This window comes from Leishmania major, chromosome 36, assembly GCF_000002725.2.
Source record: "Leishmania major strain Friedlin complete genome, chromosome 36".
NCBI lineage: Eukaryota > Euglenozoa > Kinetoplastea > Trypanosomatida > Trypanosomatidae > Leishmania > Leishmania major.
Window position 1 is genome coordinate 521,872 of NC_007287.2, and position 24,792 is coordinate 546,663.

The 24,792-nt window shown below is 61.0% G+C and overlaps 3 protein-coding genes across 3 annotated transcripts; all 3 read right to left on the reverse strand.

The window, feature by feature from the left end:
• Positions 1–867: 867 nt before the first annotated feature.
• Positions 868–2,553, reverse strand: LMJF_36_1420 (conserved hypothetical protein; the record flags this gene model as incomplete). Its single annotated transcript, XM_001686662.1, has 1 exon — positions 868–2,553. The coding sequence occupies one exon, from the start codon at positions 2,551–2,553 to the stop codon at positions 868–870; it is 1,686 nt and encodes a 561-aa protein (XP_001686714.1).
• A 2,484-nt stretch (positions 2,554–5,037) lies between these two features.
• On the reverse strand, positions 5,038–5,673 carry LMJF_36_1430 (putative translation elongation factor 1-beta; the record flags this gene model as incomplete). Its single annotated transcript, XM_001686663.1, has 1 exon — positions 5,038–5,673. The coding sequence occupies one exon, from the start codon at positions 5,671–5,673 to the stop codon at positions 5,038–5,040; it is 636 nt and encodes a 211-aa protein (XP_001686715.1).
• A 938-nt stretch (positions 5,674–6,611) lies between these two features.
• Positions 6,612–23,441, reverse strand: LMJF_36_1440 (conserved hypothetical protein; the record flags this gene model as incomplete). Its single annotated transcript, XM_001686664.1, has 1 exon — positions 6,612–23,441. The coding sequence occupies one exon, from the start codon at positions 23,439–23,441 to the stop codon at positions 6,612–6,614; it is 16,830 nt and encodes a 5,609-aa protein (XP_001686716.1).
• Positions 23,442–24,792: the final 1,351 nt, after the last annotated feature.

The following is a 24,792-nucleotide window of genomic DNA, read 5'->3' on the forward strand; positions in this document are numbered from 1 at the left end:
TGCTTGTTTGTCTCCCCCGCCTTGCAGAAGGGTGTGGCTCCTTCGGCCTCAACAAAGGAAGGCAAAGCTCGGCACACGAAAGCACCGCAGATGCGCACACGGTCGCGCACCCACCCAGAAAAGCGTTTTGACCGTATCACAGGCCATGCTTCCGTCCCCGTCGGCGCGCAGCACTGCACGCCTCACATAGCAGGGTCGCCTTGCCCCCTGCTGTCTTCGTAGAAGGACAGCGGCGTATCGCTTAGAGGGAGCGTCGGACACGAAACACACGTTCAGGGGTGTTGGTATACGACACTGCCGCTCTGTGTAGGCCGCCTCTCCCACTCCTCGTACCTGCCCAGAAGACAAGCACGAAGGAGGAGGTTCACCCGCCCTACTTTCCTAGTGTTGCTTGCCTTTGTCTGCAACGCTACGTGCGCAGAGACGCGATCGGTCACGCGCGGTGGTGGTAGTGGTGGTGGTGAGGGGGTGGGAGGAGCGAATCTGTATGCGTTCGCGTTGCCTGCACGCTGCTTCCAAGTGCAGGGTGGAGCGATGGGGGAGAGCAGCGGGAGGGCACTGAAGACCTTGTAAGTTACAAATCGAATACACACCAACGAGCGCCCCTGTGGCACTCTCCCTAAGGCCGCTGCCGCCTTGCGTTTTGCCATCATATCTTTTCCTCCTCTCCCCTGCTTCGTTCCCCTCCCCCTAGGTCAGCGGCGAAGACGGAGGACAAGTCCCTTTGTGGCTGGAAAGCCAAACGTGCTCCTGCGGAGTATCGGTCGTGCAGTCGCGTCATCGGCGCCTCATCGGGGTACAGCAATGCCGTACATCGCAACATGCGGACACATAGACACAGAAGAGCACATGGCGAGGACGCCTTTCCTACAGCTTCACAGGCTTGCGTACACTGCTGCCTCGAGCGGCTGAAAGAGCATGCTTGCGAGCACCGCAGCGGTAACACTCGAGGCGATTCCTGAAGTTCTTTGAGTAGCACTTCGCGCACAACCAGTCTCCCGCCGACTTCCACGACGCGTTCATAGCTCCCTCGGCAGACTTCGTGTTCGCGCCTTCCTGGAAGCCTTCGCGCTCGTACTGCGGCGTCAGTGCCTGGCTAGACCATTCCTCTGCCCGCTCCGAGGTACGGCCACACTTCCAGCAGTCGTGGCGCGTGCGGAAGTTGCTCGTCTGGCAGTAGGTGCACATCCAGTTATTGTGCTGCACTGGTGCAGCGACGGCGGCGGGGCCGGAACTGTCCGTCCCTCCCCAGCCTGCTGCGCTGAACGAGTCGGCAACCCCCTGATCCGGTACTGTAGGACGCGGCGAAGTGCACTGGAAGCACTCGGTACGACGAGAGAAGTTCAAGGCGTTGCACGTCGAGCAGTACCACTCCCCACGAGACCTATTCCCTTGCGGAACGTAACCACCAACATGGTCACCGCCGCCTCGTTCTAATTCGCGAAACGTCCGGGGCTCCGCGGCCGGGCGATCCATGCCGCAGCCGCGACACGCCTTGTCATAGATGCTCGTCGTCCCCTGACACGCACTGCAGGTCCAACAAACCGGAATGCGGTTTTTGCAATAGAAGCAGCGCGAGCGTGCCAGGTGGTTCAAGGACGCGCATAACGGGCACTCCCACTCCGCGGGGGTGATGTGCGAACCACACTTCAAACAGCTCTCTTCGTCGCCGGGGTTGATGTGGCCACAGCTGGAGTCGCGGCACATCCAGTCGAACCCGGGCGGACCTTCCGGCGCCGTCGCCCCCTCCAAGACTGTCTGCAAGGCTGGGTGTACTTTTCTTCTCTGATGCAGCGGTGAATGCCGCGTTTCCGGTACGCCTCCGGCAACAAAGGGCGCCACAGCTGGCAGCTTGAGCACACGTCCCGTGATTGGCGCCTCGCTGCCGGGGTGGATGGCACGCAGCGATGGATCCAAGGCCTCCGCCCCTTCCAGCGGATTCGTAAACTGCTCGTCTGCCTCCGTGTACGAAACGGAGTCGAAGTGTTCCTGCTGTTGCTGCAGCATCACGGTTTTCTCCGTTGCGCGGCGCAGGATCTCCTCCTCCGCAACGCTGTGTGGTGCCATATCGTATCCACAGAATCCGCAACGACTGTTGTCCTCTATCTCGTCCACGCGATTGTTTTCATGACAGACAGCACACATCCAGAACTCCTTGCTCTTGTCGCTCGCATCCGCGCATTTCTTGCACTTCCGCACACCAGCGTGGTTGATGGTGCTGCAGCCCTCGCACTTCCACCCGAGCAGCTGCGGCTTCTCTGTTCCGCAAGACTCGCACTCTTTGCGGATTCCTTGGTTCACGGCGCGGCAGGACTCCTTCGCGCACATCCACGGGCGCAGACTCCTCGACTTCCACGACTGTCGCAGCGATCGCGTCAGCGTTGTGTAGGGGCGCGCTGAATCCGCCCGCGCAGAATCTGCACCACAACCTCGGGGGAAGTGGGAAGAACACCAAGAAGCAACTAAACTGACACGCCACAAGGGAGTCCACGGATGGCAAAGAGCCGCTGGTTGCACCACTCGCTGTGTCATGGTGCAGACTGCGGGCCGCATCCTTTATTTCTTCTGGTTTTGTTTTCTCTTAGCCGCTTGAAGGCGGCAGCACGCTGGATGCGAGCCGGAGACCCGTGGTCCGCAGAAGAGAAGGGAAAAGGGAACAAAAAGAGGGTTGCGAGGACATGTGGGGTAGAGATGAGTCTGCGTCTGTGTGGCAGAGGGGGGGCCATGGCACAAAGCGATGCTCTTTTCCGCCGACCCGATCAAGAAAGCTGCCTGGGTGGACTATGCACACACACACACACACCGCCAGTGAGCATTTTGCCCAGCAAGTAAGAGTGCAACGCTGCAAGTCCCCCGCCAACTCAAAAGGGGGTATGGCGGACACAGCGCGATGCACTGCATCGAGTGGACGTGCTCCCTCTTCCCCTTCCCCTCCCCCGGCTGACGCGCGAGGAGGAGGTTCCGTTTGACCCTGGCACTACGAGACGGAGAAAACTGGAATGGATACGGGAAACCCCAAGAACAGGAAATAGGACATCGAAGGCCGTTGCCGACATGCCTTGCCCACTTACTTTCGTTCCTTTTCTTTCGCATTGCTGAGTCACGAGTGCTTTCTCTTCCTTTTCGATTACGCCTGGGGTGAGGGGTCACGGAGAGCTCTCGAACGCGCGAAGGAGGATGCAAAGAGGGGCTAGGCAGGCTGTATGCGAAGCGAACGTGCTAGCTCAGCGTGGGCCTTCAGCTGCTGGACAAAACTGCAAGGGTCGATAACAGCGACGTGCGAGAACAGCATGAGCGGACGATGGAAAATCGGGCGAAAAGCACTTCATCTGTTCTCTTTGTGAGACGCGCTAGCCTGTTGCTATGGCCCACTACCGCAGGAAACACACACACAAGCACATCTCAAGGTCCTCGGATGTGCACACGTCAACATCTTGTGCGCGCACTCGAGCAATGCCGGAAAGCCACACCTGTAAGGGGACGGCCGCTCTGGCGTTGCCGGCATACACTGTTCGAGGCAGCCTGCGCAGTCTCGCTGTCTCCCATCCGTTCTCGAGCATCCGTTGTGGATTCCCTTTGTCTTTCCTCATTACGGTGTGTACCTTATATGTCTATGCATATATATATATATACGCAGAGCCTCTTGTACAGGTACGCTTGCTCCAGTGATTCTCCTTTTTTTTCACTTATGTTTAGCACATCGCGCCACCAAAACAGCTGCCGGTGTGAATCGGTAGGTGTCTATCTGCGCTTGTGAGGGGAAGGGGTGGGGGAGGAAGGGAGCGGGGAGGGGCGGGGGGTGGACGCACACGTCCACTTCCGCTGACCCCTCCCTTCCGTTTCTGTGTTCCTTCCCTTCTTTGCTCTTTGCTTCGTCCGCTTTCCAAGAGTAGCCGCAGGAAGACCCGTACGGGCACGCTCAGGAACGCATCATCTGTGGGGACACCCAAAAAGCGCTTGCTTGCGTTACTCGCGTCAAGGACAACGCCGACCTCGAAAAGAGCACGAGGGCCATCATTGGAAACCAAGAGCGCTGACACTCGCACCCGCTACGCGGCATTGCATCACAAACACACACACACACACACACACACACACACACACACACACACACGTCGGCACGAAACACCCCCGGAGGGCGGCACCACACTGGCCGCTCTCCGGGTGCAATTGAGACGACACAACACCTTATGATAATTTGAAAAAAAGGACGACCTCTTTGTGTGCGTCGCCTGCGTGTGCGTGCGTGTGTGTCACTGATGTTCGCGTCTGTAGGTCCTCCTTCTGTCTGCCATCACTCAAAAGTCTTTCGTTTTTTGGTTTCGCTGCACGTGCCCCTCTTTGTGGCTTTGTAGCTCCTGGAGGCGGGGGGAAGGGCGGCGGCGGCGGCGGCAGAGTGTGAGTCATAGCCAGCAATCAGAGTCGATGCGCCACACTCCCTCCCCGCTCTTTCACCGCCAGCGGCGGCGGCGAATGAAAAAAAAGACCGACAAGAAACCGAAGACAGCAAGGAACACATGGCGTGGCGCATGCTCGGGAAAACGGGTAGAGGGCGGGGTTGAGGGAAGCAGCGGTGCGTGTGTAGCGGCTCGAGCGACAGACAGGCGCCGAAGGGAGCACCGGCGAGTCGCTACGGTCAGCACAGGATCGCTGAGACAGGGAGGGGAGCACGGTAGAGGAGCAGGAAGAGCAGGGAGTACGAACCACAAGGGAGCGCGTCGCTCAGCCTCTCCCGCCTCAAGAAGGCAAGTGGCGCGCTGTACGTGTAGCCCACCACGCTCCTTCCAGCATCACGCAGGTCGAAAACAACACACAAGCACTCAGCTGCATGCTCCGCCGCAGTGAACTTCGCAACGCCCTGGCCCCTTCTTCGACAGCCGCCATACGTCTCTTTTCATCCTGCCGCAACGCTCGCAGCACACCTCATGGCACCGCATTCCTCTGCGTGACACTCGACCGTCTCTTTCAGATTATCGTTCTTCGCTGAGTGAGAACGACAGCAAGCGATTCGAGCTGCGCAACAAGCATACGCTCCCCTTAAATCTTGTTCCAGGCGACGATATCCATCGACTGCACCTCATCCTCGAAGCCCATGACCATCTCCTCCAGGTCGTCGCCGGACACCTTGTCGTCCTCAATGACGATCAGCTGCTGCAGCTTCTTTACGCCAAACGCGACGGGCACCAGCTTGTGGTCACCCCAGATCAGGCCGTCGCGCTGGATCGCGTGCAGCTTCTGCGCGAGCGCCTCCAGGTCGATCGTGTCGTCCCACGCCTTGATGTCGAACAGGATCGACGACTTCGCAATCACCTCCTTCTTCGCCTTCTTCTTCTCCGCGTCCTTCGCCTTCTTCGCCTCCAGCGCTGCCTTCTCCTCCTCCGTCGTCTCGCCGAACAGGTCGATGTCGTCCTCCTCCTCCGCGGCAGCGGCAGCGGCAGGCGCCGGGGCGGCGGCCTTCTTCGCAGGTTCAGTCGCTTTCTTCTCGGTGCCGGCGTTGAGTATCTCATCGCGCTCGGCCTGGTAGTAGGAGGCCATGCGGGCCACCCACTGAATCACGTTCACGTTACTGCCAAACATCTCGTTGAAGATGCGGGCATCCTCGGAGCTAGGGGAGAAGCCCGACACGAACGGCTGCGTGTTCAGACGGCCGTTGACTTCCTTGAGGGTGGACATGGTGTTGGAATGCGTTGAAAACGAAAAAAAAAACAAGGGGAACGACTGCGTAGAGAAAGGGCTACGGAGCGGGTTGGCGAGGAGCGAGGGAGAAAGAAATCGAGAAAAACTGTGGTCGGCGTTTTTTTCTACCGCGTTCGGGGCACAGTTGTGTGGGAGCGGGGCGTCAAGGGAAGATACGTACCGTTTGACGGCGTATGAGGGGAGCGATAGTGGCCGTGATTGGAATCGTCAAACGGCAGTGATACATGTCGCACACGTGATAGGTGGTGACGTCGGCGATCGTGTAGATGAGGGAGGGGGGGGCGCAACGTGAAGAAGAGTCGATGGTGCTCCAAAGTAAATGGAGATGAGTGTGTAGGTACAGAGGTACAGACGAGCGCTTAGAGACCTACACTTGGAAAGTATGCGGCGTTATGCAGGGTGAAGAAGACAGAAGCGCATACGGTGTCTGTTCCCTTCCTCCTCTTCCACACCTTCTCTCACTCTAGAGAGAGAAAACACGCAAGCGCAAGCGCGAGCTGGCGACGCCTTCCGGCACAGCGGCAGGCTTAACGGCACCGATGAGGGCTGGCCAGCAGCGTCCGCTCTCCACATGCACAGACGACTGTGGACTGTTTCTTTCTGTTTTTTTCGTCTCCTAGGTAGATGGGAAGCGCCTGACCACGCGTCAAGCGCGGAGATGCTGGCAACGCACGGCCGCCACGGAAGAGGCGCCGATGCGGTGTTCTAGACCAAAAACGGGCCCTTTCTTGCCGCGAAGCGCATCGAACGTGCCCAGCGCGCACGCATAGGGAAAAACGAAACGACAACAACAACAAAAAAAAAGCGGCAGCGCCCACTGTCGCCTATACGAGACAAGTAGCTGCATCCACGACCAAGCTTCGACTGGTGAGGCTCTGTGCGCAATTCTTTGCCAGTCCACCACTCCAGAGTCTTCAAGGTGCTAGCAGACGCTCGCCAGCGGCACCGATCGCCCTGGCCAGCGCCCGAGAGTATTTTTTCTGCGCCTCCGTCTCCTTCAAGACGGCCTCGATCTCCTCTAGAGAGCAGACCTGCACAAACACCTCATCCGCCACGTATGTGTGCGATGCCCGCATCCCAAGCGAGGCTTTGATGTACGATGCACGCTCGCACTCGTATGCCAGGCGCGCCTGTGTCCCCTGTCCTTCGCCGGTGTCGGACGCGTCGGGCGCCTTGTCGTTCCCCTTCTCAACGACGGCACTCCCTCGGAAACCGCCAACGGTGCAGTTACAGGCGAGCAAGCTAATGATGTTGCCCGCGAGCAAGGCTGTGAGGGCACAAGGCAGGGCGTCTCGAAACTCGCTCGGAGACAAAAAGGTGCACAAGGCGGCATACGGTGTGTGAAGCGCCGTGTTGTAGATCCCGACCCGGCCCACAGCGAGCCGAACATTGGTTTCCTCCCCACGGCGCCACCGAGGAACGTCTGCAAAGACCTGATCGTACATGGCGTGCGTGAGAATGTACTGGCCCCTCGGCAACGACGCGCGCGACACACGGTTCACATGTGTCGCGGCACCTGTGCCGGAATCTTGTCCCTCCACATCCTCAGCCGCCTCCCACACCGGCGCACCTCTGGCGCTGGTCGACACAATCAGGTAGTTGCGCTGCAGACCTAGATGGCGTGCCTCATGCTCCGTTAGCGCGCCCAAACCACCCAGGAGGCGCGCGTAAAACTCTGAAGTGACACTGACGCCGCGAAAGAAGCCAAAGACCGGGCGGCCCGCGAGACCGGCCACACCCGCGGCGATGCCGATGAGGAAGCCGCTGACGCCGCCCTCGCGAGCACCGCGGATCGGTTTCGTCACAGCGTCCGAGATGCCGCCGCCAACTTCGTGCAGCACCTCGCCAAGGACACCGCGACGCTGCGGTGCCGCGAGCACGGCATGTCCGATGACATCACTTGAGGAGCTACCACAAGACAGTCTTGGTGCGACTGTAATGGGTGAGGTGCCGGCAAGGTTGCCGATGCTGCGCGCCAGCACCCCGACAGAGTGCAGCGTCGATGATGTGGTAGTGCGCAAGAACTCGCGGGTGCTGGTCCACCGACTCTGACCAGAGGAGTTTGTGACGAGATCCCACACACCGCGGGACCAGCTCCCGAGCAGCGCGCGAGGGTTACCAAGTACATCCAGTGAGCCGAGAACCTTGTAGCTCTGGAGCAGCAGCTGCGTGCGGTAGAGGGGCCACAGGAACGACTTTGCGATGCCGAAGAGCGAGTGGCTCCATCGCAGCTCCACCTCCTGTAATCGAACCTCCTTCAGCGAGATCGACAGATCCTCGACAGAGGGGATGAGTTGTTCCGGGATCTGCGCCAGCCCTTGAAAAGGGTTGTAGCGCCAGTGGCCAGAACGGGTGTACGTCACCTCTGCAACAATAGGAGACACCTGCAGGGCATACACGAAAACGTTGCACGCTCGGTGAGACGAGTGCGTCGTGGAGTCAGCCGCAGCAGCCCCAGGCGTGGAGAAAAGGCTGCCTCGCCTCTCCGCTGCGTGGCCGCCCTGTTCGCTAGGCGCTGCTGACGCCCACTCCTCGCCGAGTCGCTCCGCTGTAGCGCGCAGAGTAAAAAGGAGGTCGTCGTCAGCGCGCACTACAATGGGTGGTACCGTGACGCGCAATCGCGGCACAGGAAGCATGACAACGCCATCCACGCCTGCAGCCTGTCCGGGTCGAGTGAGCTGCACCTCCAACGCAAACCACGAAGGGTCCTTAAAGTGTGGCACGCTTGTCGACGACGTCAACGTCGCCGCTCCCCCGAAAACGTCCGGCAATATCGGACTGCTGACATGCCCTTGCTCAGCCTCAGCATCGGGCACCACAGTAGCATTGCTTGCCATGGTGGTCGCGGAGCCGCTGCCTGCACGCGGGCCAACCCGGAGGATAACAGGATAGGCAGCCTCGACGGTGGTGCAGTCTACCACCTCCAGCAGCGCCAACGATGCGCTCCCCATCAGGTGACGCTCCGTCAGGGTAGCGCTGCCGTAAAACCCGAGGAGGCGCAAAAGAACAACATCGAGTTCGTGCCCCTCGAGGAAGGTCAGAACGTCTTCGTCTGTAGCGATGAGCGGCACCGTGTCACGATTGACGCTCTCACCACTACGGGCGCCACGACGCAGCCGCAAACGGCCCCGTGCGGCTTGCGCGATGAGACTCTTGCGCGCGAAGGGACCCGCTCTCGGCAGGGTCATCGCAGCAACATAGACGGTGCAACTGTGCACGTACACCTCCAGCTGCGTGAGCCGGCGGGGCTGAAACAACATTCGACCCTCCAGTTGGCGGGATGGCGCGACCGTCACCGTGTACTGACGCCGTCGGTGGTCGAGGCTCACGTAGACATATGCGTCTGTGTTCCCGACTCGCGCACCGGACGACGGCGAAGCCGCGCACCGCAGCAGGTCCACATCCTGGCTGACGGTGAAGCCTTGACGCACGTTAGAGTACAATGTGACCCGTAGCCCTGGTAGCTCTAGCACCGGCACCTCCCAGCAGCCACAGCTCATCGTCCCTGCCGCCACCACGTAGCTGCAAGGACGCGGCGCGCAGGAGCACAAGGCTGTGGTCACGGCGCCCCGCCGTGCAGGTGACGATGCGAGATCGGAGCCTGTCGTGACAGCGCACTGAGCAAACTGCAAGGTGGTGTTGAGACGATTCACAATCTTCAACGGTGGCGCGGCCTGAAGCCCAACACTCACGCACAAGGACACGCTCGTCATGGTTGACAGCACCGTGAGACAGCGGAAGTGCTCCACCGCCAACGCAACTGTCTCACCCACGCGACGACGCACTGGGTTCATGATGAAGCGGGGCTCCTCTGCCGCCGCATCACTCTTCACGCCCTGAAGGTCGCGCGGCACGCATGTGTGCTTCAGCACAAGCGGCTGCGTCGCCGTGGCGAGCGAGAGCAGCCTTACGGGCGGTGACCACGCGTGCGCCGGAGCCTTACCACCAATTGTGCTATAACAGAACTGCATCTCTGGCTCCTTTGCGTGGCGACAGAACTCCGTTACCTCCCGCTCCTCGCCAGGGGGGATGAGCGTGACCATCGACGGTGCCGGCCTTGCCCCTTCCGCATTGCTCGGCGCCGACGCGTCGAACGGCATCGCGAGCAGCGTGCGGTGCACATGTGTGTTGCGAATGCGACACAGTGAGCTCAGCTGCACCACCGTCGGCGGCTCTGGTGTCCACAGACACGCCAGTGCTTCCGCTGGCACGCACTGCTCTCCAAGGTCTTTGTCGTTCTTCCCATGCAGCGTGGCAGCAGGTCGCTCGAATTGTGCGTCGGACACAGCGGAGACTGTGTAAAAGCGCGTGCAATGCGCCAGCTCCTGTGCCGAAAGCAATGTTGCCACAACCGGCGTTTTAAGGTAATAGGCGTTGCTCTCTTGCAGAGATGCGTTGCGCGCCCCAGTGCCTGTTACAGGATTTGTAACCACCGTGAACCCGACCAGGTCAGCGTGCGGGGCAAGTGTGGTCACATACTCGGAGTAGAAGAGAGGCACCTGCTGCCGCGGCAGCACGCAGCCGTGTGCGCCGGCCCCGAGCAGAGGCTGAGACTGCTCGGCATCCCGGAGGTACACTGGTCGCGCCAACGCCGAGCGGAGCAGCGCGGCGCACCGCACCACGACGCTTGACGGACCGTGTTGCTCGATGCGAACCGCGCCGCGGGTTGTGTTGCTGCCCTGCTGAAGCCGTATGTACAACGGCGGCCGCTCCTGCAACGAGATGGGCGCGGCGACGGACCACCACTGCGTGGAAGAGGGCGACTTCGGCAGGGTCGTAGACCCGCCCGCGAGTGACGGCGCCATCAGCTGAAAGAAGGCGAACACCGTGCCCTGCAGAGCGTCAAGCGTGGTTGGCGTCCACTGAAAGCACGCACCGTTTTCCACCTCTGCTGTGGCCACGGCATCGCTGCTTCTGCTTGTAAGCAGGGATGACGGCGGGGACAACGTGCCTTGAGGCGCCTTTACTGGCGAGCTGACCACTCCATCGCGAGAAGTCCGCAGTCGAAGACGCAGCCGGCACCCAGTCCAGTTCCAGAGCGTCCACACTGGCCCCACGGCGACTGTGTACTCGCTGGGCGAAAGCCTCCCACTAAAGAGGGGCGCGACGAGCCGTGAGCAACGGCGCCGCCATGTGAGCTGCACCACGCGCCCGGTCCTGGCGGTATTCTCAGTAGAAGATACGGCAGCTTCCGACTGTCGGGCGGGTGCGGAAGCAAATGTGGCATCGTTGTCGCCGTCGCCAGCGCCATCGCCGCAGAGCGGCTTCATGGGAGCCGGGGTCAGCGGGGAAAGCAGCATCGGAAATGACAGTGTAAAGGCATCAAGAGCGCGCACACGTTCGCAAAACGCGGGGGCGCGCAACGTTCCACCGTAACCGTTGTCGTTATCGGCGCGGTCCCTCCCTTGTGCATCCAGGTTGCCGTAGAGCATGAAGCCGGCAGCCGTTCCGCTCTTCCGTGATGCGCTGCCACCGTTTCCTGACCCACCGCTCGTTTCGCCGCCACCGCCGGCTGCCTGATCAGCCAGCAATGTCATGGCATCCGCCATCATCGCCCACGTCAGCATCTTCGCAACTGGCGCGTACGCGCCACCGTCGAGCTCTACCGTCAGGCATTCCCGAAGAAGAGGCAGGGGTACGTATCGCGCCGAACGCGGCGGCACAGTTAGCCGGGCGCCGTGTGCAGTCACGCTGACGATGCCCGCTGCTGCTGGCGCCGCGGCGCTCCCATCTGCGGGGACGGCGTAGAACACGTTTGCGAGGACTACTGAGCTTGTCAAGTGCACCACCTCCAGCCTGTCACGAACGCTCTTCCGCACGACCAAGTCCAAGGCTCCCAGCGCAGAAGTGTAGCCCGGAAGTGACACTCGGCCCACAGCACCATCGGCCAAGGCTTGGAGGTTCACAGCAACGCCGCCGCTGCCTTCGCCATCCTTCCGACCAGCAGTAGAGGAAACGTCGCTGACAGGGGCTGTTACCGGCGTCAACATCAGCACTGCACAGGAGGGAGGGATATTCGTGTGTAAAAGCCGTCCCGGTGCGGCAAGCAGGCGCCACCGCGAGACGCTCCTGAGAGGTGCTCCCGCATGCTGTGCCGACTCCGCGACCTCCATCTCAACACCGCTATCATTGCAGAAGACAAGCTTGCCAGCGTCCATCTCCCGAGCAGAAGTCCGCAGAAGCCGAGCGGCGGTCACTAGAGGCAGCGTCGCGACAACGCTGTCGACGTGGACAGAGACGGACAAAGACCGGCAGCCAGGGCTGAAGCGCGTGAGTGAGAGGGACAGGTGTGGCTGGGCACTGAACAGCACACGCGCTGCCATCGCTGACGCCACGCTCGACCTCTCCGCAGCGTAGCGTAGAGTCGCCCCCTGGTCTTCGCCTGACTCATCATCGAGCTCGATACTATCTCGCAGGGACACTGTCGCCTCCGCCGTCAGCACAACGTCTGCGACGTCCATGTCCGTGCAGCACTGCAGGCCAGCATGCTCCACAAGCAGTATCGCCAGCGCGCTACCAGCGTCACTGGTCAGTGTGAGCGCCCACGACGGCACATTGGCCCTCACATCCAACCTAGTGGCATGCCGTGTGGGCCCGTGCGCCAACGCGTCACCTGCAGCTGGAGGCTGCCACGGCCTTTGTGGCGGCGAAGGGAAAGGAGTCTGGCAGAGCGCTTGTTGCGCCAACCTGCCTAGTTCGATCAACACGTGCGCGTGCCCGAGCGGCAACCGCCACCGTGTCGAGCCACAGTCCAGCACAACCAGGTGTTGGTTTTCGGCTGCCGCGAGACACATCTGGGCTGTGGCGGCGACAGGAGTGTCTGTCAAGGGGCCGCTTTCAGAGACACACGTGTGCAAAACGATGGTGCATTCGCCCTCGTGCTCGCTGCGCAGTGTGCGCTCCGGGTTTCGCTTCTCTTCGAAACGATACCGTCCTTTCACTGCACCCGTCGCCGCAAGACGTCGCGCGCCAGCCGTGAGGGACACGTCGAAGCCAACAGCAACGTTGACCGAGAATATCGTAGACACCGCCCACAGCGAGGTCGTCGGCACTTGGGGCACAGCTGTATCACTCGCAGCGGCGCCGGAGTTGGCTTGCGAGACGCGTGCTGCAGCCTCCTCCACCTGCGCGTCCGTGGCGACCGTCGAGGGCGAAGCACTCACGCCCACAAGTGGAGGAGGCAGGAGGCACAGGGATCGCTCGCCAAGCTCCACATAAGCCTCCAGCACGCACGCGTCTTGCCTCACCGCATGTGCCTTCTCTCCGACGACAACCCGAACATTCTCGAAGCGCACCGTCAAGTCCGGGTCAACCCGTATGGCAGGACAGACTTCTCCGTTCGCACCCACTGGTAAACAGAGAAAGATCGTTACCGCGCTGCCTTGAAGCTTTTCACCACCCGCACCGCCGGCACCGCCACCGCGCACGGTGATTACGCTACGCCCAGCAGTGCCGCAGAAGTGTAGTTGGAAGCCGCCTTCACCGCCGAGCCGCAAGTCTTCGTCGAGGTGCCAGTCTGTCGCCACCTCGACCACCCGCACCCGTCCAGCGTGGCGACTCAGCGCACCAGATGCCGGCAGCACCGCAGTGGCACTCTCGACACGCAACACAGTATCCTCCAAGTCGTCCAGTATATGGGTCAAAGACGCGTCCGCACTCGCTGCGGAAATACCTGTAACAAAGGGGCGTAGCACGCGCTCCATTAGCGTCTTGAGCAATGTCATGGATGGGTGTGCATGCAGCGCATGAAGACGAATCACGAGAGCTGTCGCATCGTCGGCAGCGATGTCCTGCGCTGCACTATCGTGCTCTTCGCCTCCCGTCGAAAGCGAGAGAGATCGTTGCACCACGGAAAACCCCGCGCGGTCATTGCTGCGGGTGCGGGTAGCTCCCCCAGTGACGGGCGCGGTGCCGGGAGCGCGATCGCCACTCGGCTCCACCAATGGGCGCAGCTCCAAGAACGTCCATGGCATCTCCATGACCCGTTCCTCCAGTTCCTCTGCGGCGTCTGTGACAACAGTTTCACCCACGACGCTGCCCACCCACACCTCCGCGTGCGGTTGTCGGTCGCCACCCTCGCTACCGCCACGCCGAGTATACAGCTCGACGCGTACGTCATCTACACTGATCGAGCAAAGATGCCGCAGCGTCTGCGCTGAGGAGGACACGGCTGCAGACGATACGACGCAACGCAGCAGCACGCGTGGAACCGCTGCTCGCACGTGCCACAGCGTGCCTGACCCACGGCGGACCTTGTCGCCAGCAGCCGCACTGTCCTTCGCCGCTCTCGCCTGCGCGTATCGGCGCGGAAGCTTTTGTCGCGCCAGTAGCCAAAGTGCGGCCACCGTCTTCTCCAAGGCGTCACCAGCGAGCACGCGAAGACACACGGCATTCTGCTCCGTTGCTGCGGCGGCCGAGAAGGTCACCTCGACCGGGTCCGAGGCTGACTGCGAGGAAGAAGAAAGGGCGAAGGTCGTCGTCACGTCGTCGAGCAGGGGATGCGCTTTAACGTCTGTCGAGAGGCCGCTGCTATAGGTCGCGGAAAGCACTGCAGACGACTCCATTCGTATGCCGACAAGTGTGCCAACACTGCTGGAGTCCATCTGACTTGCCGACTCTACGCAGCGGAAAACCGCCCGCCGCGCCGCCAAGCACACGACCGACGCGGCGGAGCAGGTGCGCTTACTGTGGGGTGCGAAGCACCGAAGCTCTGCCCTGTGGATCTCCACCTCTGCACGGGGGATCCACGCCACCCATGACGGTGCCGCACCATCCGTCGGCGGGTCGCTCTCTAACGTGTGCAGAGATGTGACTTCCGCACGGGCAGCCAAAGCAGTCACTGTGCCCGTCACCACCTTTGCAATGCGGAAGGCGCACAGGGCCCAGCTGTGGCCGTCGCCATTCATGATCGACACCAATGGCGTACGGTACTGAACTAAGGGGCGCTGCTTTGGAGCACGCGTGATCACTAACACCGGCGACACTGTCCGAGCGAGGACTATGGGTGTCGTCTCGTGAGCAGCGCGAGACTGCGGCAGCATCGAATACACGCATACCTCTTCACAGCGCAGTTCCAGCGCCGCCGCTGCGTCTAGGGCTATCCCCACGTCCGTTGGAGAGAACGTAATGCGTGCTCGCTGGGCACACACACGGGCGGCGGGGGCAAGCACCAACTCGATGTGGCGAACCTCCGCATTGATTTGCTGCAACCAACACCATCTACATACCCTTTCACTTCCCATAGACAGCTCTGACTTGCGTGTCGCCTCCGGTGGACACGCCGAAGATTGTCTCATGCAGGTTACGGCGCTCTCCCACCTCCGCTTCAGCGCGCGGTATGCTTTCCACCAGCACACCACTGCGGCTGCGGTTAGCGAGCTTGCGTGGATCACAACCCGCCCCGCGTCGATGTCCAGCCGCGCCGCCGCAGAGGCGTAGTCAGCCACCATTGCGTCCGCCATGCCGCCCTGGGGAACCGCCGAGACGTGCAATAGTAGGTTGCCAGCCCTGTCGTGGACGTGCACCGGCGCCGTCCGCAGGCGGAAGAGCGTGTGCAGTGCCACAGCCACCGCACTCTCGTCATCAACGCGGCCATCGCACTCGGCCATCGTTTCGTCGGACCCTGCGTCACGTTGAGCTATGTCGGAGACGGTCGTTCGCTTCACCGCCTCCTCGCCCGCCCCTCTGTCCACCTGCACGGTGACGGCACCGTCCACAGAAACGCACAGAACACAGTCTCTTGTCAGCGCTGAGGCGGCCTTGTCGCTAACCGTCGCCGCGGCTGTGTCCATGATCAACTCCACACGCCGCCCAGAGAGGCCCAGCTCGAATTCATACCAGGTAATCAGCCCATGGCGCTGCCTCGCATCGGGACGCCACCAGCCAGCGGGTCTGCTCGTGGTGCCTGCATTCACTGCAGCTGCAACGCTTGACTCGCATGTGTGCCGTGTCTGCCGCCACAACGCGACCAGCCGCGCTGCGGCGGATGCCAATGCGAAAATGGTAGACAGACGCACCTGTACGGAAGCCGCTTGGTGTCCCGGCGCCGTGCCGACGGCGCCATCGCTCTCGACGCCCACATCGACATGGAGACTCGCCAAAACGTGATAGTGCAGGCCGTTGAGCGCCGTCACCGCTGTCGGCTCCATCTGAAAACCGTTGGCCGTGCTGCCGTGCCGCCAGCGCAGCGCCAATTGCTCAGCCGAGGAGGACAGCTCGAGCTCATCGACCATACCTCCGGCTCCCTTGCCACGCACGCAGATGATCCTGCGCGTTAGAGGGAGCGAAGCCTTTATGCGCACATCTGAAAGCCTCCACCACGCCTGCGTGTCGCTGTTGGTCGAGAAGACGACGTCCTGAACGACCAGCTGCGGTATCATGTGCCATATCTGCACTCGCCAACCACGACTCAGCCCATCGCCAACGAGCAACGCGGGCACTCGGGTGCTTGTGAGAACGCTCTGCAGCTGGACGCTCGTTGTCAGCCGAGCTGAGCTGACGGCAACGCTCCAGGAAACGGGATCACGGCCAGCGTCGCAACTCGCCGCTGGCTCACCTAGAGGTGTAGCCTCTGCAGACAGCCGCACCTCTACATCCGTAAGCTCCGCCTCCATATCGATGTACGTGAGCGCCGGCGACTCGGCATCTCTGCCATCAGGCGGTGCAGCGCGGGCGTGCGGCCTCATTCCTTCAATGGATTGCGTCTCCATCACCTGTCTCACCACCTCGCGCGCAAGGGAGAACAGTGGGACGACAGGGATGTCGAGAAGCATGCGCTGCACCCGCACCTGCACCACAGACGTGCGGTGTAAGGTAAGATCCGTTACTTGGTAGCAGCGCCCGTACCGAAGCGATCTCAAACTACCGGCGTCCGAGAAGCTAACAAGGCCAAGAGAAATGCAGGCCTCGCTACTATGCGCCGATAGCAGCGGCGACTTCGAGGCGGGGGCCACCGCTGCAGCGGCAGCCTGCCTCCAGAAGCTGCCCTTTACGACGGGGGCAGCCGATGCCGTGGAAGAGGCTTCGGCAGGCCGCCGGCGAAGTACGGAGGCGTAGCTGGACCCGGACGAGAGCTGTGACTCCAGCCCCGCGGCGCCATCAGCCTCCCCTGAGACACACAGGAGCAACAACTCCGGGCAACAGGGAACCTCCAAGACAAACTCGTCGTAAAGGTACTCCGCGTTGTTCAGGTGTGCACGGCCGCCTTCCTGCAGAGCTGGCAGGGGCGACGCTGTCAGCCTGGCCTCAGGCACAGTGAACCGGCACAATGGCTGTTGGTCGCCGTTGGCGCAGCCAATGGTGCAAAAACTGACTTCCGTGTGTGTGATCTCGACGGTTCCGTGAAGCCGCCGCGAGCGACGCTGCCGCGACGCGAGGTGTTCCTGTGGTGTCGGCCACACCGCCTTGTTCCCGTCCATATACTCACCCCGGCTTGTCCCACGATGATCGCCGAAGGCGCTGCTGCCTAGTCTACTGGCGCCTTCGTTTCCGTTCTGGCCTGCCTCGCCAAATCTTGCGATAGTGCTGGCACTTCCGCTTTTGCCTGGTGTGCGTGCCGCAGTGCTTTGGCGACCGCCCTCTGCCGAACAGACGCCGGAAAATATGCTGCACAGCAGCAGCCACCACTTGATGTGTGGCACTCGGAAGTGGGCGTGCCGCACCGTGGCAGCGACCTTGACGACCGCGGCGTCATTCCTCGCATCGCCGTCCACTTCCCTCGACGCTCGGCCAGCACGCCGCTCGAGAAGCGCCAGACCCACCAAGTCGATTGTCAGAAGGACGTGTGTACTTGTGGTCTCCGTCACATCCGCGCCTCCAGTTGAGTTTTCCAGCATCTCCTCTCTCACCACCAGTTCCACGCCGCTCAACTGACCGTTCTTCACCGGTGACGTGGACCAGCACTCTCCCACGGCGGAGTACAGTTGCCCGCCGCGGCGCAGCCCTACCTCGTAGCTGACGCGGCGCGTTGACGGCAGTCGCGTCGGCGGCGCTGCGGGAGCGATAAATTCGCCTTCGTCTTCCTTGGTTGACCGCGGCATCGTTGACTGGCGCGCGCTCCTGTCAGGCGCGGCGTAGTCATCTGTGTCGATCAGGATAGACACCGCAGGAATGGTGAGCAGCAGCGTTACCGACGGCGACAGAGCGGCTTGCTGGTGCGACGGCGCTTCCGCACCGTGGCGTGACGACGAAAGCGGATTGGATCCTCCCATTGGAAAGGTGACAGTTGCGGGTGCCGTCGACGCGTGCTGCAGATGGCCACCGCCGACTCTCGGCGTACGCCTGGTTGAACGGATGGGGAGCCGGGCCACGTTATGTGAGAAGAAGCAGACAAGGCTGCGACATTGCTGCGCGCTCATGTGAATCGTCACGTCAGAGGGCCGACTTGCAGTGCTACTGGCTGCTTCGCGTACAGATGCCGCGCGCTGTGGAGAGCGCGCGGATGCGGGGTGCACTCCCACCAGAAAAGCCCAGTCATCGGGCGCGCCGCGCTGATACGTGTAGCCGGTAAGATCCTCCTTCGGAACAAGCAGCACGCCCCTATTGGCGCGCAACTTCACATCGGGAAGACAGACATCGCGCGACCGTGCGGTCAACAAATCCAGCAGCTGCACGCGATTTGTGTCGACGGAGGCGTGCGTCTGTGTCTCCAAAGTGGCTGACGCACCAGGCGACCCTGACGTAGTCTGCTGCAGCCCGCACACGATCTGCTCAACATGGACCACACAGAAGGTGTTCGGTTTAGTCATGTCAATCGGCACTGCTGCATCTGTCGCGAGAACAACATCCAGGTCCGATATCGTGGCCTCCACCGAGAGCGACAACGGCAACGCCGCCTCCCGGGACGCCCAAGCGCCGCCGACCACCCTCGATCGCCGGGTGCCATCTGCAAAGCAGGCCGCACGGGTATACCCGTGGCGCAGCAGCAGTGATCGAGCCAGCTCGCCGAGACGCACGATTCGCTCATCTGCTTTCATGGCTGCCGCGTAGAAGTAGAGGAATGGGCAGTAGACGTGAATCGCACCGCCCACCAATTCGACGCGACACGTCGTGGACGGTGGCACCCCCGGTCGCGGTGATGTAGACGTGTCGGTGTCTCCGACGCATGAGCCGGGAAGCGTGACGTCGGCCACACACTGTAGGGCGTGTGCAGTGCCATCACCGGTGCAGGCAGCCCACGGGTACGCCGAAAGCAGACTGCGCACTTCGGGTTCCCCGCCAATGTAATCGGCGAGCTGCATCGCCTCCGAGACGCTGAAGCGGAGATGCACATGCTTTCCACCCCGGCCGGTGCCGCCTGTCAAGGGCTCAAGGGTGCAGAGAGCATCATCTATCGTGATAGTCACCTCCACGTACGGCGCATCCACGACGTCGTCTCTGCTCAGGGGAGTCTGAAATCGGGCAGTGTGCACGCGCACCCTGATCGGGAGCACACCGAAGAAGCGGCTTTGCGGCATCTCAGACGCCGCGGAATCGCTGCGCGACGCCCCTGTCACGACATAGGCTGCCGCCTGCGGAGGCGGCTTGATAGACCGCATGGTGCACACTGTGCCGATTAACACTTCCAGCAGTTCGACCAGGACAACGTCGCAGAACGCCGACACGGTTTGGATCGTGAGCGCCGCCTCAGGCTTCGTGGGCGCCGTGCAGGTCTGCACAAGCGTCAAGTGCTCGATGGTGAGCAGCTTCCGCCCCGCGGTGGTGGTCATCGTGATGTCCGGGATCGAGAGAAGAAGCCGAGGGCACACTTTTTCCCTTGCTGGGCAGAGCGGTAACGGGTCGTAGCTGCTCTGCTCTACGGCATGCCACTGGCTGTCGGCAAAGTTGCAGATCAGCTCAATCGCGCGCGGCTCCTCTGCACCGAGCGCAGAAAGCGCCTCGCGGTACGGTGCCGTGGCAGGTGGCAAGTGCTCGGGGGCTACCAGCACCAACTCGCCGAGGTCCACATTCGCCTCAGAGCGAATAAGAAGACGCGCCACTCCCACGCCAACAGTACAAACTCGGCCGCCGAAGACGCCAGTAGCGAGCTCGCCTCTTGAGATAGCATGGACAACTGTCGTCGCCAAGCTCGCTGCGATGGAGAGCGGGGCGGAAAGAGCAGATAGGATGTGCCGCGCGTAGTCGAGTGGCACTTCCCGAAGGACGGGCGGCGATTCGCTGTCTACTTGTAGCTCCACACAAGTCGAGGTCGCCAATCGCCACGGAACAGCAGCTCCTCGTGTGCCGGACCACCTGTATTCTGCCTGTCGGAGCTCGGCCATCAGAGCGCGCACAGCCTGCCCATGTGCGTCAGCGGCGGCCAACGCCGTCGGCTTCAGCAGTGCATCGTTCACTAGCGCAAACACCCAGGGGTCCGCGACGGCGTCGATTCCCTTGTTGAGCAGCACTGTGAGCTCTTTGGGATTCAGCCGCACCTCACCAGCGACAAAGGAGAGCAGCTCGAGCTGCCGGCTAGTGGTGTGCGTGTGTGTGTTGTAGCCGTTTTGGCAAAACACGCGGACAGCCTTGCTTTGGTCGCCGATGCAAAGGTAGTACTCGTTCTCGGTTCCCTTGTACCGCTTTGCTGGAGGTGCAACAGTCCACAGCCGCGTGGTGGACACTGACAGCACAAGACAGGTCTCGTTCTTCAAGAAGCAGCGCTCTGGTGCGACGCGCGCAAACGTGCCCGAACCGGCACTAGGCGAGGAGCACAAAGACTCCGTGTATTCCGCCCCGTCGGTGTCGCCATCAACCGGAAAGCTCTGAATGCTGTCCGTTGTGTGAAGCCACAGCGCAGCGGGCGCAGCATCGCCGCTTTGCAGGATTGCCTCATCGTGTGGCCTCCCGTCACCCGCGTCGCCATCGCCGGACGCGGTTTCAGTAGACAACTGCCCCTGCGACTCGCCACACTTCCAGGTGCTGTCGCAGGGCATTGTGCCCGGGAGCGACCCCGGTAGTGCAGCCGAGGAGAAGGCCGACGGCTGACGGCTGAATATTTCCAAGTCAGAGCTCTCGATGTCACGCGCGAAAAGAGGAACGCAAACGTCGAGGGACTGGATGGTCACGTTAAGCACGCGTGGCACCGGCGACGCACCTGGTACAGTCGTCTCCGTCGTCGTGTGTGCGGATTGGCCACGAGGAGTCGACGTGCTCGAGCTCGACGCCGACGTCCGACTACCGGCGGAGGCAGCGCCATGCAGATCACTTTGCGCGCCCTCCGCGAGCGCGGGCATCGCACCAGGAGACGCCTCGGGGACGCCACTGACATAGAACGCCTGCTGGACCGCCCGAAACCACTGCACGAAGGCGGACACCTCCGCGTACCACCAGGCCCACTCGTGCGTCAGCTGACAAATCACCAGCTGCGGAGCCACCCAAACGTGTATGTGGGTGCGCTGCGCGTTGCGCTTCACCACCACGTAGTCCTCCCCGAACTGCTCTTTTGACTGCAAAAGGACGGAGCGCAACGCGCCCTCAAAGGTGAGCGATGCGGCGCCAAGAAAAAAGGACAGCGACGTCTTTTCTGGCCGGTCGTCGGGAATGGTGGTGTAGAAAAGCTCCATCGCGCGTAGTTGGACAACAAGGCGCTGCTCAACACGCTGCAGCGGGGTAGCGGACGGCGTCGCTGGCACACTGCTATCGTGTGTCAGAGGCCAGTAGATAGGATCGAGGCGGAGGATAAGCTTCGGAAAAAGCGCACGCAACGTAAAGTACAGCTTGTTCTCCGCTGCCAGCTTGGGCAGCCGGTTTTGTGGTGCCCTTGGCTGCGCCAACCGAGCGTAGTGCGGGGGTGCATAGCGTCGCCCAAGGTCCCACTCCAGCGCCACCAAGTCGCGAAAACACAAGCCTCTGTACGTAGGCACCGATATCACGCCCATGCCGTCGCATCCCGCGACGGAGGCCAACGATTTCCTCGACAGAGTTGCAGTATCATTCTTGCGTGCGGACCTGCCAAAAAACCAATCCCACAGAAACGATGTCGGTGTACCACCCCTGCCTGTCCCGCTGGAGCTCAGTAAGCCGCTTTTGATGCGCTGGCGGGCCTCTTCAATGTAGTCCTGCTGCCGCGCATAGCTCTCTTGCTCTAAAACGAGCTGGGCACGAGAAAAGCACCGCAGAAAAACAACCTGCCACAATGACAGCTGCCGCTCCATCGACTTCAACCGCTTCTCCTCCAACGCGCTCAAGGGCGGGGCCCACATGACCCCCTTAGCGCGCTTCCAGTACGCGGTGTAGGCTCTACGCAGCTTCCCGAATTGCACCATCGCCTCCACTACTTCGCACCGTTTCCATTCGTGCAAACCGAAGATCTGCCGATGCTGCCGCACATCGTCCAGCACGCACCGTATCGCGAACCGCCACCTCTGCTGCGCCAATGATCGCCAGGCGGTCGCAGCATCCTGTGGCAGGCTCGCGCTATTGGGCTCCGACGCCTGACGAAGGGCTCGGGTATGCGTTGCATGTCTCCCGGTGAGCCGCAGCATATGAAGACGCTTTCGATATCGCGCGCAAGGCAGGCTTTGCTGATAGCTGCGCCACATGGACTCAAGCACCTGCACGGCACCAAAGCACACGTCGACTTCGATGCTGTCAGCAGTCATCACTGTCAGCTCTGTGGAGCTCGCCGACAGCATCGGCATCTCCTCCACAATCGCGTTTCTGGACACGCACTCGGGCGGTACCAACTTTACCTGCAGCTGGAGTGTGTGGACCCTCAGTATTGCCGTGGACAGCGCCCAGCGCGACGCGTAGGTATCGTATGAAGCCGCGCAAGACGCTGGCTCACCTACAGCGCTGGGCACCGCATTATTTCTGCCCTCTCTTGCGCTACAGGATGCCCCGCGGGGACTTTGTCGGATGGCGTGCGCGCTGACAACTACCTCTGACAGCGCAATCCTCTTGCACAGCGGCGTGAGAAGGTTTTTGTTGAACACGTCCTTGAACTTCTCATCCGTCGTGGTGAGCTGCACCTGCTTTACAAAGACGCAGAACGCAGACGCGCAGGAAGGGTGCAGGCCCTCGTAGTCGAACTCGCAGCGCATGGAAACGTCCTGCAAGTTCACCCTTACGTTGCGCACGGCAATCTGGCTCAGGCGGTCAAAATCCCACAACCAGCTAAACCACGAAGCACCAGATGCGCGGTTCGTGCCCGCCACGGCGGACCCATGTCCCCGCTTCACATGTCCCGACTCCGTGCTCGCTGTCATCTTTGACGTTGACTCGCTCACCGTTTCCGCTGCCACTTCACAAGAAAGGCGATGACGCTCCTTTTCGTACCGCTCGAGCTGCTGTTGCTTGATTGCCTGCTCCCGCTCCTGCTCCTCCTTTGCATTGAAAGGACGTGCGCGTAGAGGACCAAGGACCAGCTCAACCCCCGTAACGTCCACCTGCACCGGCTCACTCTCCAACGAAGCCCATGGTACGGTGATAGACAGCTGTCGAATAACGCCCTTCACGACCGTGAAGGGTGCAAGTAGCATACGCATAGAGAGGGTTGAGGTAGACAAGCTGCCCTCGTGCGATTTCGATGAACGGCTAGGTGCACCGGCTGCTCCTGATGCGGACGCGCCCGCGTCCGTTGTCTCGACGCCGCTGCGCTCGCCGTGCAAAAGCGCGGCAATGCGCTCTAGGGCGTCACTGCGAAGCTCCACATTATGCAGTACTACGTTGCCGGACCACAGCGAAATCCGCAATTGATTTGCGTTTACATCTTTAATAAAGCGGCTCAGATGCATCGCAAGCAGCTCGGCAACGTGGCCCTCGAGCATCTTCTCTCGCTTATACACCGCACCTTGTGTGTATGTATTTGTGTGTTATGCGATTTGCTACTGGGCGTCTGTGCCTCCTCACGCACCCACCAGATACATATGCAAAACCACGTCTCGAGGCGCAGCACTATAACAGCAGGGCCAGTTCGCAACAGGGAGCGGGGCAAGCGCAACAGCAAAGCCCTTCGACCCCTCCCAACAAGAAAAAAAATGAGGCGAAGACGCGATTCAGCCAACCTTTCTACGCACGTGAAAAGGTAGGACGTTTTTTATCGGTGAATGGACGTGTGTGTGTGTGTGTGTGTGCTTGTCAGTCTTCGGTAACCACAAAGATGGTGACAAGTTTCGCTTAGACGAGGAGAGGGATAATGGGTGGGTAGGTAGGGGGAGGCAACAGGAACAGCAGCGATAGAACAGCAAACGAAATAAAAAAGGAGGGGGGGGGGTAGAGGAACTGGCCAAAGAGAGGCGAGACGCCGTGAAGACGAGAGTGTGTATGTATGTGTGCGATTATTGGGCAACTGCGTGCTTTTGCTCGACCCTGCTCGTTCTTTGTGTGCAGCCACAGGCACGAGGGTGGAGAAGGCTGGCGCACACACGCCCTCAAGATGATAAAAAACGAGAGAGAGGACTCACTGAGCTCACCACGACACAGATGACGCCAACGGCCGAAATGACGGCGACGTAGGCGGGGGTCAGATGGGCAGATAGAGACAAGAGCACAGTAGAAAAAAAAGGCGATAAGGACCCAAGGAAGAACAGCAACAACAGCAATCCAAACACAAACACAAAAAAAAAAGTGGCGAGGGAAAACACACGTCAAAACACACACACACACACACACACACACACACACAAGAAACGAACAAACTGTAAAACAAGAGGGAGGGGAAAGACAACGGAGGTTGGCAACAGCGAGGGTCACCGACGCACTTCCATCACAATCAGACGCTTTAGTTGACGACTAGTGGCGCACGACCAAAGAAATATTATCATTTATATATACCAATCAGAGAGAGAGAGAGAGAGCGGCAGCGTCTGAAAGACACAGATATACGACTGGAGACCGAGTGCTACGAGCCAGACCACAATGCATCGATGCCCAAGCACAGCAGCGACAAAGCTGTAATAAATGAAATGCAAAAACGGAGGAGGGAGGGGTGCAGGGAGACCGTTGACGACGAACACCCCAAGTGTACGTCGAGGTAGCGTCGATGTATCTTGTAGCCCTCTTTCCTTCACCGGGAGACGGCCCCACCCGACCTACGGTGAGTGGTGCTTCCCCCCTACAAACCGAGAGGAAGAATGTCAAAGGGAGCGCCTGCACTGTTGCAGTCGTTTATTCCTCTAC